Source organism: Macrotis lagotis, chromosome 8 (assembly GCF_037893015.1).
Source record: "Macrotis lagotis isolate mMagLag1 chromosome 8, bilby.v1.9.chrom.fasta, whole genome shotgun sequence".
Lineage (NCBI taxonomy): Eukaryota > Metazoa > Chordata > Mammalia > Peramelemorphia > Peramelidae > Macrotis > Macrotis lagotis.
In genome coordinates this window covers 99,707,637-99,725,484 of record NC_133665.1, presented here as the reverse complement: position 1 = coordinate 99,725,484, position 17,848 = coordinate 99,707,637, and the positions used below count along the sequence as shown (strand labels likewise).

General features: G+C 36.4%; 1 protein-coding gene across 3 annotated transcripts in view; it reads right to left on the bottom strand.

Moving 5' to 3' along the window:
* The window catches only part of KIF9 (kinesin family member 9), an 87,881-nt gene that overhangs the window by 68,004 nt on the left and 2,029 nt on the right, over positions 1-17,848 (bottom strand). For 2 of the 3 annotated variants that reach the window (XM_074197735.1, XM_074197736.1), the window contains 5 exons: positions 17,036-17,848; positions 15,522-15,619; positions 13,020-13,185; positions 6,523-6,629; positions 5,020-5,244 (listed from right to left, as the gene is read on the bottom strand). The exon at positions 17,036-17,848 is cut by the window's right edge. In XM_074197735.1, the coding sequence (XP_074053836.1) occupies positions 5,020-5,244; positions 6,523-6,629; positions 13,020-13,185; positions 15,522-15,619; positions 17,036-17,066 (627 nt within the window). In that variant the 5' untranslated portion in view covers positions 17,067-17,848. The remainder of the gene's footprint in view (positions 1-5,019; positions 5,245-6,522; positions 6,630-13,019; positions 13,186-15,521; positions 15,620-17,035) is intronic. The other variant, XM_074197738.1, reaches the window with a different exon arrangement.

Sequence of the window (17,848 nt, the reverse complement as noted above, 5' to 3'; positions counted from 1 at the left end):
ATCTTCCATGCTATACAATCAATTCTAAAGTTCTTCAATGAGACCTTCTGGGTGTCTCAGCATCACTTCTCCTGACTCCTTTATGAGTGCTTGTCCTGTGAATTCTCCATAAAATAGTGGTTTTTTTTTTGGCAAGCATATGTCGGGCATTCTAACAATGTGTTCAGTCCATCAGAATTACACTTTCAATAGTAATGTTGCAATGTTAGGCATTTTAGCTTGAAAGGACCTCAGTGTGGTATCTTCTTCTGCCAGGTGATCTTCAGAATTTTCCTAAGACAATTTAAATGGAAATGATTCAGTTTTCCGACATGGCGCTGGGTAGACTGTCCAGGTTTCATAGGCATATAACAATGAAATCAGCACAGTGGTTCTGTAGACCTTCAGTATGATAGTCTAAATACCTCTTCTCTCCCATACTTTCTTTTGGAGTCTCCCTAATACTGAACTAGCTCTGGCAATGCATGTGTTAACCTCTTTGTCAATGTTGTAATCCCTTGGAAAGGATACTACTATCATTTCATGATATGAGCAAAGTCTGAAAAATTTCTATGAGTAAATAAACTTGTCCACAGTACTCAAAACTTCTCCATTTGCTGTAATTGATAATTCTACATATAGATGGTATAGGTGCTGGCTGATGAAGCACTTGTGTTTTTTTTGGTGTTGTTAGACCAAAATTAGCACAAGCAGCACTGAATTGATCCATACTTTGTCGTATCTCAACTTCAGAGGCTTTATTGAGTGCACAATCACCTGCAAATAGACAATCATGCACCAACACTCCTTCCACTTTCATCTTGGCATGTAGCTTTTTCAAGTTGAAGAATTTGCCATCAGTATGGTGGGTGACCTTGAGGCCATGTTCATCGTCAGTGAAGCCATTTGATAACACAGCTGAAAACATCATGCTAAAAATTATGGGAACAAGTACAAATCCTTGTTTCACTTCATTGGTGATTGGGAAATCTCAAGAGCATTGTCCACTATCCAGAACACGGGCATGTACGCCATCATAAAATTGATGTACAATACTGATGAACTTCTCTGGGCAACCAAATTTTGACATAATTTTCCATAAACCCTCACAACTGACAGTATCAAAGGCCTTGGTCAGATCTATAAATATTGTATAGACCTCTGTTCTGTTCTTGGCATTTTTCCTGGAGTTGTTGGGCAGCAAAGACCATATTAACTGTTCCTTTACCCTTTTTGAAGCCACACTGGCTCTCAGGGCAGTGACCATCTTCCAAGTAACAGATTAGCCTATTGAGGATGACTCTGGCACAAATCTTACCAGCAATGTCTAAAAGAGAAATACTCCTATAATTGTCGCAGGACAATCTATTCCTTTTACCTTTATAGAGATGAACAACAGAGGCATCCTTTAATTCTTGGGGGATAACTTCTTCCTGCCATATAACCTGGAAAATTTCAGTTAGTTTTTGGATGAGCAATGGTAGATCCCAGCTGGAATAGAATCAGCACCAGTTGCAGGTGCTTTTCCATTTGAAAGGAGCCTAATGGCATACAAAACCTCTTCTTCAGTTGGAACTTCAGCTGATTGATTGACTTCAACTTGAGGTAAGTAGTCAGTGGCTTCTGCATTGATGATGGTCTGTTAAGAACACTGTAGAAGTATTCAGCCCACATCTCTAGTATCATGTCCCTATCATTATTCAATGTGGATCCATCAGCACTGAGTAGTGTACCATATGTCTTTGGCCCATAAATAGCCTTCTGAGCATCATAAAAGCATTTTGGTTTGTTACTGTCTGCATAAAATTGAATTTCATCTGCCTTCTTACTGAGCCAAGAGTCCTGCATCTCTCTAAACTTTGCTTATACTTTGCTTTTGAAGGAATTAAATGTTGCCTCCTTAGAAAAATATTTTCTATTCTGCTGGTAACTCCCTGTGGAGTTCTCATTTTTCATTTAGCAGCTTCTGTATTTCCCCATCAATTTCATCAAATCAGTCTTGGTGTTTGTGAGTATTCTGGCCTAGATGAGCAAATGAAGTGCTGTATACCAGACCTCTGAAAGCTGCCCACTCTTTTTCTGCTCCACTGTTGTCAAATGTATGTTGGCTCAGTTTTCCCTCCAAGTTAGCAACAAACTATTCCCACTCCAAGAGACACTCTAATCTCTTGACATTAAATTTTCTAGTATTCATTTTGCTTTGGAGCCACTTAGAGAGAATTGGTCTGTCCAGTACTCTGTATCACACATTGCTTTTTTTTCACTCTCACATCCTGTTCATCTCTTCTTACAATCACAGTCTATTAGATGCCATTGTTTGCTACGAGGGTGCATCCAGGAAGTTTTATTGTGTTTAGGTAAATGGAAGACAGTGTCTGTGATGAGGTCATGAGACGAACAAGTCTTCAGAAGAAGGTGACTGTTGCTGTTTCCAACACCATTTCTCCCAAGGATTCCATGCCATGTCTGGTAATCTTAGCCTACTCTAGCATTAAAGTCACCCAGAATTATAAGCTTATCCTCTTTTGGTACATTAATGATAAGGGTCTCCAGGCCTTCATAATTTTTTTTCCTTAACTTCATCAGTGTTTGTCATTGTGGGAGCATAAGCTCTGATGACTGTGGCATGGTCTTTTCCTGGAAGTGGCAATTTCATTGTCACGAGCCTGTCATTCACTCCTTTTGGAAGGCATTCAAGAATGTTGACTAGATTAGTTAAGATTGAAAAACCTACTCCAGTTTCATGGTGTTCCCCTTCACCATGGCCACTCCAGAACAACAAATACCCAGCTTTGATTTCAGTAAGTTAACCTTCATTTATCAACCTTGTTTCACTCAGAGCTATTATTTGGATATGATACCTTTTCAAGTTCTCTAGCAACAAGAGCTGTTCATCTTTCAGGTCCATTGGATCTTATATTGTCTATGAGTGTGTGCAACTTACATGCTCAGATGGTGAGTGGAATCTTCTTTGAAGAAGTTTTTGTAGGGTTTTTTCCTTTGACCACACTGTGGGATTCCAGTCTGCCATGGTAATCAGGCCAGGGTTGAGTAAGCAGACAATTTTTAGGGCACCTTTTCTAGCCCCTTCGTCACATCAGGAAGGGAGCAGAGTGATCCTTAAAAGGGCTACTCAGTCACCCAGAGGGCTTCCATACCTCACTGTTGCTTCAGTGGGGAAATGACCCTTTGGCCTGGGCTACCTGTGTGCAGAGTTGTGACTACAGCTCCCAGTGTATCTGCACCTGCTGCTTTGTCACTTGGCCTGTCACCAGAGGACTTTAAGGAATGATTATGAGTGATGTTTTTTGTTGAATGCTTAAATTGAATTTAAGTGAGGTAGAGCTACGTGAAGTCATTCTCCACACTCTCTCTTCCAAAGTCATCATGATCCAGCATAGCAAGTCAGAGTCAAGGCAACTGGTGATGGCTCTAGATGCAGTGAATGACCCTGGCTTCAATGTCTAAGTTCTAGGTGCTCCATAGCACCTGCTTCAGTTGGCTTCATGGCCACTGGAGTGAATTGCTCTCTTCAGCCCATTCCACTAATGGAATATTTCACATGCTTGGAGTAGACATCCCCACTACTCATCGATGAGTTTGAAGCTCCCAGGGTTACCCTCAACCTGGTTTAACCCACCTGCAGAAACAATATGAGGTACGGCCACTGTGTATGCTATAACTTCTTGGAGCCACAGGTGAGAGTTAGATGGCTCAGGTGGACATCAAAGGAAGAAAGTAGCCTTGAAAAGGGCTATGCAGCCCTCACACCAAGATACTAGTTTTCCTTGAATGCACCCTTCATCCTGACAGTGAGTAACTAGAAGCAGAACAGCCTAGTTCCCTCACAACTACTCTATCAAGAGGGAAAAAACAATCAAGAAATAAAGATCAAGAAATGTTAAAGAGGAAACTATAGAAGTGCATTTTACTAGTCCTGGTTCACAGAAAGAGGCAGCCAGAAGCCTGGAGGCACTAAGGAAGAAGTTCAGACAGAAAAGCTTAGCTCAAGAGTACAGCTGACAAAAGTCTTCATTTCAGGGAATCCTGAAGCCTGAATATTTGTTGGAAAACTAATTTTTTCTTGAGTCTCTGCTTGTAGTTCTAAAGGGGTTTCTCATTCTTTTGGTGAGGATCTTTGGATTTGGCATTTTTTTGCATTAGTTGGAGTTTTCTTTTATTTACTCATCTCTTCAGTTTTAGTTCCAGATCTGGAGCTTTGTGACATGGTCAGGATCTTTTGCTTGTTCACACTTTTGGGTAGGGTGGGGTGGTTGGCCTTGCTTTGTCTTGCCCAGGTCTCTGAGGTCTTGTGCTGACCTCTTCTTCCTGGGATTATATTCTTTCTTGTTGATGCTCAGAACACTGGCTTTTTGGGAATCTCAGAGCTTTTGAATCTGGGTCATTCTGTTCTGAACACTGTCACTTGCACTGCCCACTGGGACTTGACCATACTAGGATTTCCTGGGGCAACACTCTACTTTTTCTGCTTCCTTACAGGAAGACTTACAGACCACACATGTCCCTGACTGATAGCTGGTTTTTCAATTGCCAAATTTGGCTTTCTGGTGAAAATAATCGCTTACTATAATTTTTCATTGGATTTCTTTATAGACATATAGTCATTCATTCACTTATCTATCCAATTACATACAAAGATAGTTTTCAACATTCCAATATACCCATCTAAAATAGGTTATACTATCTACTAAGATGTGGAAAGAGCATAGTATATGTTGGCTTATATTATTCTTTGGATCCTTAAGTTAGAAAAAAGCCAGCAAAGAAGCATAGATCATGGAAATTCCTGCATAGCAGCTGGCGAAGTGGAATTTAAATTGAGAATTTAAATTCCTCTCAGCAGATCAAAGAGGAGCTTTTTTTTTAATTACATACTAGCTTATATACTACAGAGGTATGAATTAGATGACCTCTTAGTTCCTTTATAGCTTTGAGATCTGATGATGCACCGATTTTCAAAATGTTCCCTCACATAAAATTTTAGAATGAAAAAGTAACTACGAGAGACTTAGATCTTACCTCAAAAAGGAGACTGAAAGCATCCTCCTCCCGTGATGCCATATGCACAGATAGACCCTTAACAAAGATTCCTTGTGGACTTTCTAATATAGACATTGGAATGTCTGAGTTGCCAACATAGGGAAGGGTAGATAAGAGATCAAACAGGTTCTCATTATAAATTTCCAAATATGAGACCCGAACAGTGATGGAATGTGTGGGGCGTTCTTCTATCATCCTAAAAACCTAGAAAGGATATTAGACAGAAATCAATAAATGTGTTCTCAGTTTCCTGATGAGTTTTATTGAGCACTTAGCATGTGTGCTATGTGATAGATATAAAGATATCAGATAGCCCTTGCCTTCAAATGGCTTACAATCCATTTAGTTAGTCTTTTCATCAATAAAGTGCTTTGGCACAGAAGATAGAATGCCAGGTCCAGAGTGAGGGAGACCCAAGTTCAAAGCTGGTCTCAGACACTTGCTAACTATGGAATCCTGGCTAAATCACTGGATTTCCTCATCTGTCAAGAAAATTGCCAAGAAGCCTCCTCAAATGAGGCCACAAATTGTGGAATATGACTGAAACATCCAAACAAAAAACAAGGAAAGTGATGCTAAGGTCAGGACCCACCCTCAGTCACATCTCTACTATTAATTCGGGAAGCCTTAAGTGAATCCCTTTCCCTCTTTGGAATTCTATTTCCTTACAGATAAAATTAGGGGGTGGGATTTAATGATTTCTACAAAGTTTTTCCCTTTAAAGATTCCATAAAATTCTAAGTGACTGAAATTTGTTATAATGTAATATATGCCAAGTTTTATAAATAAACTATAAATAATACACAACTTGGATTGTGGGATTTTTGTTTCTTTATAGCATTCATGTTTGACTATATGCTTCCTGCTCAGCCAGTGAGCCATTCCTTGTAACAAATACTAGGAAATAAAGAGGAAAAAGCATTCAAGCAAAACCATTACATCAATCACTTCTGACAGTTGCAACATTTCACATCCATTTGCCCCCTTCTCTTCAAAGAGACTGATCTTTACAGTTACATGACCTTTAGTTTCACTTTTGGTTTTTTTATTTGCATCACTGCAGCCATTGTGTTTCTCCTGATTCTGGTTAATTCACTCCAGCAGTTCTTCAAAGCCTTCCTCTGCTTTTATGAATTCTTAATATCTGTGCTTCTTATAGTACTCCCGCTATTCCATTACATTTATGTACCAAATTTGATTAGATGTTTTCCAAGTGATAGCCTCTTACGTCATTTCTAGTTCTCTGTCTCCACAAAAAGCCCTGCTCTGCCTCTGACACACATATGACTTTTCTTTCTGTCTTTGATTTCTTGGTATGGTCTATGCCCAGCATCTCTCTAGCTAGAGCACAGACTCTTCCTGTAGAGCAGTGATGACATCTTAGCCTTCTTCCACAGAAGGGCTTGGGAAACATTTGTATATCCAGAATCTGGAGAAAAGGCAATCTTGCCTCTTCTCTTTCCTAACAGGAACTATCCATACCTGTTGTAAAGCTCGAGGGAGGATGCCTCGATGCTTGTAGTTTTCATTTGATCCAGTCATGGTATATGTTTTTCCTGCTCCTGTTTGCCCATAACACATAATTGTGCCTGAAAACATTTAAAAAAACATTTGCATAAAGATCAAGAAAAATACATTCCCATAGAATGCAGATTTCCAGATATAGTAATTTCTAAAATGCTGTTTTAATAAGTCAAATAAATCTAATTTCATCCATTAAAAGCATATAATCAGAAACTTAAAAAATGACTTATGATGATAGAAATTCCAAAGAAAGGGAAAATAATATGTCAAACAGGGTCTAAGGGAAGAGATTATATGAGATAACAACAGGGAGTTAGACAAAGAAGGAAAATAACTGACTTTTTTTTAAAGTTTTTGCAAGGCAATGGGGTTAAGTGGCTTGCCCAAGGCCACACAGCTGGGTAATTATTAAATGTCTGAGGCCAGATTTGAACTCAGGTACTCCTGATTCCAGGGCTGGTGCTCTATCCACTGCACCACCTAGCAGCTCCCTATAGTTGACTTTCAATGCCAATTTGCCCACCTATACAATGAGAGAAGCCTTTGGTTGGTTTTGGAAAAACAGCATCTTTCAGTGGAAACCCAAATTGGATTTGTAGTCAGAGGACTTGAGCTCAAATCCCAGCTCTGCTTATTATCTATATCAGAGTTAGGGAACCTCTGGCTCAAGAGGTTTGGCATTGCCAAGGCAACTGCAAGCAGGACTTGAAATTTATTAAATCTGGGAGCTTTTTAGGGGGTGAATTAATGAAATGTTTGACCAAATATAGCCCATGAATGATATTATAAATATCCAAATAGCCCTTGGCACAAAAAAGGTTCCCCATCTCTGATCTATATTATTACCAGCAATCTTTTCATGTCTATAAAATGAGAGAATATTGGGGAGACTGGATTAGGAGACTCTTCAAAGTTAGGTATATTTCCCCCTTTTTGGCATTCCTGGATTCTTCCTAGACTCCGCTCAATCTCCCTCATCTTCAGGAAGCATTGACATCTTCCCCTCTAAGGCTACCTTACTTCTACTTTGCTTCTATATATCTATTTATTTATAGTTATCTTCTCCAGTGGTATGCAAGTTCCTTAGGAGCCAGCCAGAAAGACCCAAGTTCAAAACTGACCTCAGACACTTACTAGTTGAATAACCTTAGACAACTCACTTAACTTCTGCCTCAGTTTCCTCAACATTAAAATGGGGATAATAATTACTCTTACCTCCCAGGGTTGTGGTGAAGAGCAAATGAGATAATATTTGTAGTGTTTAGCATAGTGCTTTCATATAGTAACCATTATACAAATGTTAGTTGTTATTAGTAATTAGTAGTTATTAGTAAAGTGTTTAATAAATTCTTGTTTACTAGAATGATTTATCCTGTGATCCTATGATCTCTAAGATCTCTTCCTATTTTAAATTATGATGCTAAGATCTTGAGTCCAGCACTGATTCTAGCTATGATTTAAGGGAGTATTTCCCAAATTGTGAGTCATGGTCCTCTTGGAAGTGGTAGAGTTATTAAATCACAAAATGTGATTTAATAAATTTGATTAATATACCTTCTGTAGACTTGAGAGGAATGTTTCTGAACTTGCTAGGAATGTTTATGTAGTAAAGCTGAATAAATGGTGTGTCATATTTATAACTATTCTACAAATATGGGTATGGTTATTGTGATTAATAAATTACAAATCATAAAAAACATTATCAGTTTTATTGTGATTTTGTTATGTTTTCTCCATTTGCAGATACTAATAGCAAATTTACTACCATGCATGTCAGCAATAAAAAGAGGTTCTTAGATTCAACAAGGTGGGAAACTACTGATTAAGAGCAAATCTTATTTCCCCAATCTCGTCTCAAAAACAATCTATAGAAGGGAAGCTAGTGAGGCCATGAATGTAAAATGTTAAAATACTTCTCCCTAAGACACTCAAAATGTTTTTTTATCTTTTTTTTAATTAAAGATTTTATTTGAATTTTACAATTTCCCCCCCAATCTTACTCCCCCCCCCCCCGGAAAGCAATTTGTCAGTCTTTACTTTGTTTCCATGTTGTACATTGATCCAAACTGAGTGTGATGAGAGAGAAATCACATCCTTAAAGAAGAAACAAAATGTATAAGAGATAACAAGATCAGACAATAAGATATCTGTTTTTTTCCCCCTAAATTAAAGGGAATAGTCCTTGAACTTTGTTCCAAACACCATGGCTCTTTATCTGGATACAGATAATATTCTCCATTGCAGAAAACCCAAAATTGTCCCTGATTGTTGCACTAATGGAACAAGCAAGTCCATCAAGATTGAACATCACCCCCACATTACTGTTAGGGTATACAGTGTGATACTCAAAACATTAAAGCTTCATTATTCAAAAGGGAACTGACTTCCCAGGGGCCTAGTATTATGGTCCTCTTCTTTGGAGGCTAAGCAGGCAGGAATGTATTCTTCTGAGTAGATAACAGAAATTACAAGGTTCTTCTAAAGAAAATAGAAGTGACTCTCTGAAGTTTATCAGATTCAAAAGGAACGAAGAAGCTATCATAGAAGGTCATTTTCTTTGTTTAGTGAGCAAATTTTATAGGGAGGAGGATTACTGGGGCTATATGTTCCAAGATTTGTATGGAAAGGGAAGATTTCTGATTTTTTTCAATATTCATTTAAAAAATTTACATTTCTTATCTTCTGTTTTCATATTACCTTAATTTCTCTCTCCTAATTTAATCATCTTCCCCAATCCAAAAAGCAATTTTTTGTTAAAAAAAAGAAAAAAAAGAATGGGGGAAAAAAGTCAGTTCAGTAAAACTAACCAACATATATCACAGGATCATAATTCTAGAGATGAGAGGAACCTCAAAGACCATTTAGTCCAATTCTTTCATGGAGGAAACAGAATCCTAGGAAAGTTAAGTGACTCATCCAAGGTCATACAACAAGCATCTGAGGTGGGATTATCTTATCACTGTCTTATAGTACATGCAGTGTTTCACACCCATGGTCCCTACCTCTGCAAAGAACAAATGAAATAATTTCCTTAATGCTTTTCCAGTGATAAGCTTGGTTATTATAATTATATTCTGTGCTCTGGGGATTGTGTCAGAGTTCTACCAGTAAGTCACTAATCACGCCAATATTCCCTTCCAGCCTTTACTATTCCCTAGCCTGGCAAACTTTGATTTGGTCCTCTACTGTGTTCTAACTGGGACAGGTGAGAAACTTTCATATTCATGTTAATATAATATTTCTTTTTTTTAATTTTATAAATGTATTTTTCCAACTATATGCAAAAATAGTTTCAACATTCATTTCTTTGGTGAGCTTTTGAGTTTCACCTTTTCCTCCTTCTCTCTCTTCCCTTTCCTGTCTCCCCTGACAGCAAGTAATCTAACAAAGGTAATACATGTATAACTATAACATAATTTTTCTTGAGAAAACTATACAAAGAATCCCCCTCAACTATATTTCTTTTTGCTACCCTTTGGTTAGCTCTAAATTCTGTGACCACAACAGGACTTAAATAGCCTGAACCTTTTTTTCTTTCTTCAACAGCTTTTTATTCATCAATTATTATCCAGATTTCTAGGCTAATGCTATGATGTAATCCGGGCAGATTTATTAAGCATTGTTGTCTAAGTATCATTTTACAGCAGAGGTTTATACTTTAACATGCTTGACCTAATTATGTTCTAAAACAGAGTTTATATAAAAAATTTATACAAGAACATAATTTTGGCAGGAACTTTAGTATTTATCCAGAACAGAAGAATATGTCATATTTTACTTAGGCTAAAAAAGAAGACCATTTAAGAAAAGAGTATGTGACTGGTGGTCCAGATTCCTTCCTTTTACATTCTTGACTTCTTTAATGTCATTTAATTTCCCTATGCTCCTATTTCTCTAGCTGTAAGAGTTGAGGGCTATATTACCTTGAGGGAGTAGGAAAGATTAATTAAAATAACTGTATAGTCTTACAATTCTTTTTTAAGATTTATAATTCATGAGATGATAGTCACCATAACCTAAGTATTATTTATTATTAGGCACAATTATTCTGAAATGGGAGAGAGAAAACTGAGTCCACTAAAAAGTTAGTTAATTTAGTTGATAGGGCATAGGCTATAAGCTATATACTATTATGGTTCTCTAAATAGTAAACACTGTTAACCATGCTAATGAAATTCCTGGAAATAGTTCACAACAAGAAATAAGAAAATGATCTGACTTAATCAATTTCTTATTGATTAAGTGCTGTAAAGTGCTGTAAAGAACATTTTGGACAATTTTTCACATAGCCTATTGAGCACAAAAACTCTCTTTGCTTTAAAAAGCATACTTTATTATAAATCCAGTCTTGAAATTTGATCCAATGTATGTGGTTTGGGTGTGAATACATGAAGAAATGACCAAATACATTTTAGAAAAAAATCTATTTTATCTATTTTAATGCTTAACCCAAAATTTCTTTAGAATGTGTGTTTTCTTCATCAAAACAGATTGCAACTCTCTTGTGATTAAGTATAAATCAGAGTTGCTCTTGTTAAAAATTCATCATCCTAAAAACTCTCTCTTTAAAGTTGGGAAATTGGAAGTTAGTATGGAAGAAACTTAGATTAGAGCAACACTTCACACCCAAACCAAGATAAGATCCAAATGGATACAGGATTTAGACATAAAAAACAATATTATAAGCAAACTAGAAGATCAAGGAGTAGTTTACCTGTCAGATCTATGGAAAGGGAAGAGGTTTATGACCAAGGAAGAGATGGAGAACATCATTAGAAATAGATAATTTTGATTACATTAAATTAAAAAGCTTTTGCACAGACAAAACCACTGTAACCAAGACCAAAAGAAATGTAGTAATTGGGAAACAATTTTTACAACTAGTATTTCTGACAAAGGACTCATTTCTAAAATATACAGAGAACTGAGTCAAATTTTTTAAAAAAATGCCATTCCCCAATTGACAAATGGTCAAAGCATATGCAAAGGCAACTTACAGATGAGGAAATCAAAGCAATCCATAGTCATATGAAAAATTGCTCTAAATCATTACTGATTAGAGAAATGCACATTAAAGCATCTCTGAGGTACCACTTCCCACCTCTCAGACTAGCGAATATGACCAGACTGGACAAAGATCAATGTTGAAAGGGATGTGGGAAATCTGGGACACTAATACACTGTTGGTGGAGCTGTGAACTCATCCAACCTTTCTGGAGAGCAATTTAGAATTAAGCCCAAAGGGCAACAAAAATGTGCATACCCTTTGATTCAGCAATACCATTACTGGGTCTATACCCTGAAAAGATTATGAAAAAGGGTAAAAACATCACTTATTTTTATTCATAGCAGCCCTGTTTGTGGTGGCAAAGAATTGGAAATTAAGCAAATGTCCTTCAATTGGGGAATGGTTTAACAAACTGTGGTACATGTATGTCATGGGACACTATTGTTCTATTAGAAACCAGGATGGATGGGAATCCAGGGAAGCTTAGAAGGATTTGCATGAACTGATGCTGAGTGAGATGAGCATAACCAGAAGAACATTGTATACCCTAACAGCAACAGGGGAGTGATGATCAACCTTAATGGAGTTGTTCATTCTGTCAGTGCTACAATTAGGCACAATTTTGGGGTATCTGCCATGGAGGATACCATCTGTATCTAGAGAAAAAAATTGTGGAGTTTGAACAAAGACCAAAAGTATTACCTTTAATTAAAATAATATATATATCTTATTATGTAATTTTGCTATCTCTTATACTTTATTTTTCTTCCTTAAGGATATGATTTCTTTCTCATCACATTCAACTTAGATCAATGTATACCGTGGAAACAATGTAAAGACTAACAGACTGCCTTCTGTGGGGGTGGGGGAAGAGGAGCAAGATTAGGGGAAAAATTGTAAAACTCAAAATAAATAAAATCTTACATATAAAAAACCAATTAGCATTTCATCTCTGACAATAATTTGAAAAATGATTTTGAATATAATAGCCAAAGTGACTGATGCTGGTCATATGCACACCTGGCAAAGAATGATGAATATTTTTGTCTCTAATGGTATTGCTATGTAGAAAGATGACATTTTTATGGTTTTTTTAATTAAATATAAAGCCAAAATAAAAAAAATTCATCATACTTTGTACCATGCAAGTGATAACTCTCTCTGAACTTAGATCATTTGGTCCTTGGAAAACAGAAAACTAATCTCTTATCTAGTGTACTCTTCATGGTAATAAGAATTGCCAGAATTGATACTTTGCTGATTTAGCCTTTCAGAAACTAGAGTTACCTTTGATTCTTCTATGTAACAAACTTTAATTATACTACAAATGTCATCAGAAGAAATCACTAACTTCTATAATATAACTAACTTCTAACATTTTCTATATGAGGGCTGTTATATAAGTTCTTGAAATAAGAAAAATATCAATTAACTAAAACATAATTACCATTATAGCCATTCAGGGCTTGAGCAACCACTTCCTTAGCCACTGTTTCATAAACATAATCCTGTGAGGCATCATGAAGAACTCCATCCAATTTGAATGACCAGTCTGTCTGTTGGTTATTGACGATTCCTTTTCGGATATCTTTCTTGATATGAATATCAATGCTCTGAAAATATAAGGTGGTTTTTATGAAAAAAAAAGAAGCTAAAATTTTTGACATGATATCTACTCAAAAGGAGAAAGTATGGTACTGTGGAAAGAATACTCACTCTGGAGTCGGAGACACTGGATTCAAATGATACTTCTGAGCTTTACTACTTTGTATGACCTTGAGAAAGTCACTAACTTTACTAGGTCTTAGTTCCCTCAACTAAAAAATTGCCTGAGATCTCTTCCAGCTCTAAATCTGTAATCCTAGAGAAGTATATTGTTACTTTTCCTTCCCATCTCCTAAGTTATCATAACTTTAAATAACAATTTATTCACAAACCACAGAGGAGAAGTTAGGGAAAGAAAAAGTCTTCTCAGTTAATTTAGTGTTTATTCCTGAGAAAGCCTCTTTAGGAATCCCTTACTAACATGAACATTTATTTTACAGTTTTAAAGGATTTACTATTTTTCATGCATTTGCTCCCAGAGTGAAGGGAGATCTGAACACAAGAAATATTTATGTGATAAATTTAATTTATGTAGGAATCAAAGCTGCTTTGATATTTTCTGAAATAACCAAGATATGAATGCTGACCCATTTAGAGGTCTTTAAAAGATCACAGCCAACGGGAGGAGTAATATAGGTCTGAGGAAAGGGAAATGTCTTGGTTTTCACAAATAGGAAGAGAAAATAGTCTGCAAACAATAAGCCAGTTAGTTTAATTTGGATTCCTGGCAAAATCCTAGAATGTATAATGGAGATGGCCAGTGAAGATCTAAAGAAACCGAAAACATTAATATGTCTTCATCACAGGTCATGTCAAACCATTTTTTTAACTGTTAATAAAAAAGATAGATCAAGGGAATTCAGTGATATCTTTATTGAGATTTTGGCAAAATATTTGATCAAGTTTCTCATAATATTCTCATGGAAAAGATGGAGACCTTTGGTGACATGAAACAATTAACTGGATTTGGAACTGGAAAGAACTGGAAAAATTCAATCCATGGTTTAATTTTAACTTAGAAAGAAGTATTCAGTGGAATACCCCAGTAATCTCTGTGATATTCACCATTTTTTATCCATGACTGACCTAAGACACATAAAGGCAGGATTATAAATCAATCAGCTAAGTGATAAAAAAAAAAGCTTTTATTTAATGCCTACTAAGTGCCAGAAAAGAATAGCTAACACTCAGAATGACAGTAAGGATTCAACTAGGCTGGTTGGATAATTGAGCCAAATCTTCTAAGATGGAACTTAAAATTATTTGAGAGTTGCTCTTTTTAAAAATTCATCATTCTTTGCACAATGCAAGTGATAGCTCTCTCTGAACTTAGCTCATTTGGTCTTTGGAAAACAGAGGGATAAATATAAAATAGATACAGATAATTATAAAATCTTATGCATGTTCAAAAGAGTCAGCTTTCCAAGATCAAGATGGGAAATGCATGACTAGATGGCAATATGAAAAAAGTCTGCAGGTTTTAGTGTATAATAGAAATTGAAAAGTGAGTTAATGGTTTAATTTGGAAGCTAAGAAAGCTAAGGTGATCTTAGTATTAAAGGAACATAAGGAAGTCCAAGTCTTCCTCTCCTGGTCACACTATATCCAGAGTATTGTATTCAGTTCTGGGTACCTCATTTTATTAAGTCTATTGATAATCTGGAAAGTGTAGGGCAACCAGGATGGTATGTGGGGTTGGGTGATGGAAATGGGGATGTTTAATCTGGAGAAGTCTTAACATATCTGTCTAGGAGTACTTGAAGAATATCACTTATCTACAGGTATTCAATTTGTTCCATTTTGAGCAAAGAGATCAGAATTAAAAGTAATGGCTGGAAAATGCAAAGAGGGAAATGTAGGCTTGGCCTGCTTACTACTTACTACTCTCTAGTAACATCTGTCCAAAAGCGGAAAATGGCTACCTTGGGAGACAGTGGGTTCCTCTTCACTTCTCATGAGATTTGTAAATAAAAGCTTGGTGATCAAGACTTACTGAATTTGTTGTAGAGAGGATTTTTTTCAAGTATGGCTGAAATAGCCATTAGAGTCCTTTCTAACTCTAAAATTCTGTGATTCTGTAATTTAAGGATCCTTTTTTTTTAAGTCTATGTTAGATCATCAAAAGGAAAGACTTTTGAGTTTTCTGATCTGTAAATTGAAGTTAAATTAGTTAATCTTTAAAAATCCTTCTCAACTTTAAAATTCTATGATATAATTCCCACTGGGACTTCAAAGGGCTATTCTAAAATAGTATCCAGTTTAAATAACACAAGTCCCCCAAATAAGAAACTGTACTCAGCTAATTAAGGCTGGTGAAAATGTAGCCATTTTAGATAATAGTTACCTTGTTGTCTTCTCCAAAGGAGATCATTTCATAAGCAAATTCATCTGAGGGTTTGACTCGGACATAGGCATGTACTTTTTTTCGAGTGCCCATTTTTACTAAGGAGAAAAGAGAAAGTTATTTTCACTAGTATATTAAGAGTTTAATTTTTCAATAGCCCACTAAGCTTTTTTAATATATGCAAATGATTTAAAAAATACTTGACTAGATAATTATTAAGGTTACATTCTATTTTCAGCTTCCTTGGTCTTTTAAAAAATGCATCAAATTTTCTGCAAACACTCAACTCTTTTATGCCAATAATTTCCTGTCGTTTTTTGGCTATGAATTGAGGAAAAAAACCTTCATTTCAGAAAAAAATAAACTTATGACTCAAAGAATAATAGTGGGGATAAATGTGCTGTAGTACATCATTATCAACTTGAGCACAAACAACATAAAACTCATTATGCAGGCTATTACATCTCAAAAAGGAAGCAAGACTAACCACAGCATAAGATCAAGAGAGCTTGAGAGGTCCATTGACATCTCAATAAATTCAAAGAACTATTGTAATGTCTATGGCATTTTGGACTAAGTCTCTAGGGAGGACTTATAAGGCAGACATGAAAACAATCATAAAGAGGAATAGGGTCTGGAAAGGTTGCTATCTGTAAAAGAAGGGGAGGGGAGGGGTTTCATTAGGGACAGGAAAACCTCTAGCTTGCAGGCCATATTGATTTGGTTTTACCAAGCCAAGTGTAGGTGGGACTTGAAATTCAATAAATCTGGGAGATTTTTAGGGGTGAATTAAATATTTGATCAAATATAGCCCACGAATGATGTTATAAATATCCAAATGGCCCCTGGCAGAAAAAAGGTTTCCCACCTCAGGTGGTTATCAATGAAATCACAGATCATCAAAGCACGCCAAGTTTAACATTTAGTTGGCTACTAATTTGTTTTTAATTAAAAGAAGTTGCAGATATTTTCAGTATATTTCTAAAGGGAAATTTAAAAAAAGATATCATTTGTCTAGTTTGATTTGTGGGTGGGATGGTGATGACAAGAGGCTGTATTTTATCACACATTGACATTTAAACTTTCCAAGTATATGAAGAGTCTCTTCTGGCATCATTTCAAAAGGGAGAAAAACCTAGACTGTACACTTCTCTCAGAGCCTGGTTTATCTATTTCTTTTGAGCCCCCAAGATCTCCAAGTGTCCAAGTCTCTGGTGACCATCAGTATAAGGAAGAGCAAATCAATCATCTTCCACACTTCCCATCTCCATCTATATCCTTCAATTCTACTTGCCATGTCCCTCCTATACAACTTGCTAGTACCAATCACATTCACATATTTACTCGATAAATTCCCCAAATGAAATGTCCTTCCTTAACACTATCCCACATCCAGTATTCCATACAGCATGCGTAGCCTTTGAGACTAATCCCACCCAGGACAACAACTCCTTTACCCCGGGAACCCCTTCAATATGCAGTATTGAGCTGATGCTATGTTGTTTGGCACTTACTGATACGACACTTGTCCTTACGCCGCTTCATTGGAATGTTCAGTCTCCCCAATTAGATTTTTAAGCTCTTGAGGGCAGGGGCAATGTCTTTTTATTTCTTATGAATCCCTCCCCACAACGTCTATTGATAGGCTCAGCATACAGCAGCTGCTCAAAAATGTTTGTTGACAGTGATGATCATTGTTACATGTAGGAAAGTAGTTGAGGCTCCATACTCACTTCCATCTTCTTGTTTTACTAAGAGAATGTTGTTTCTCACACCCAGAGATGTGTTCTCCTGTTCACTTCATGTGTACATGGGTTCACTTTCTCCACTGGGACCATTCTACCTGTTGAGCTCTTAACCCTTTCTCTTTTCAGAGATTGTTATGAAGTAAGCCTTTTCTTTTAATATTTCACATACATAGCAAAGTCTGGAAAGAACACTAGGTTTGTAGAATTCACTGTTCAGTCAATGTCTAGCATTTTCAGAAAACTTGGGTTTAAGGCCCTTGTCTAAGTCACTTATAAGATATGTGAACTTTTCTAAACCACTTTAGATCTCTGTGCTTCAGTTTCCTCACTTGTAAAATGAAGTCCAACTAGATAACTTATAAGGGTCCTTCCAACTCAGCATTCTCTGAGTCACTACTCCCTATCTTTATTATCTTTTATCAGTAGTACCTCCTCAGTGTCAGGAACCCTTAATTTTTCTGTTTCCTGTTCTCTCTATAAATACATTTCCTGGGTACATCTTAGTATGGCAAAACTGCATAATTGAAAGAAGAGTTATCAAGTCCAGAGAATGTGGAGGCTAAGAACATTGGGTCCAAA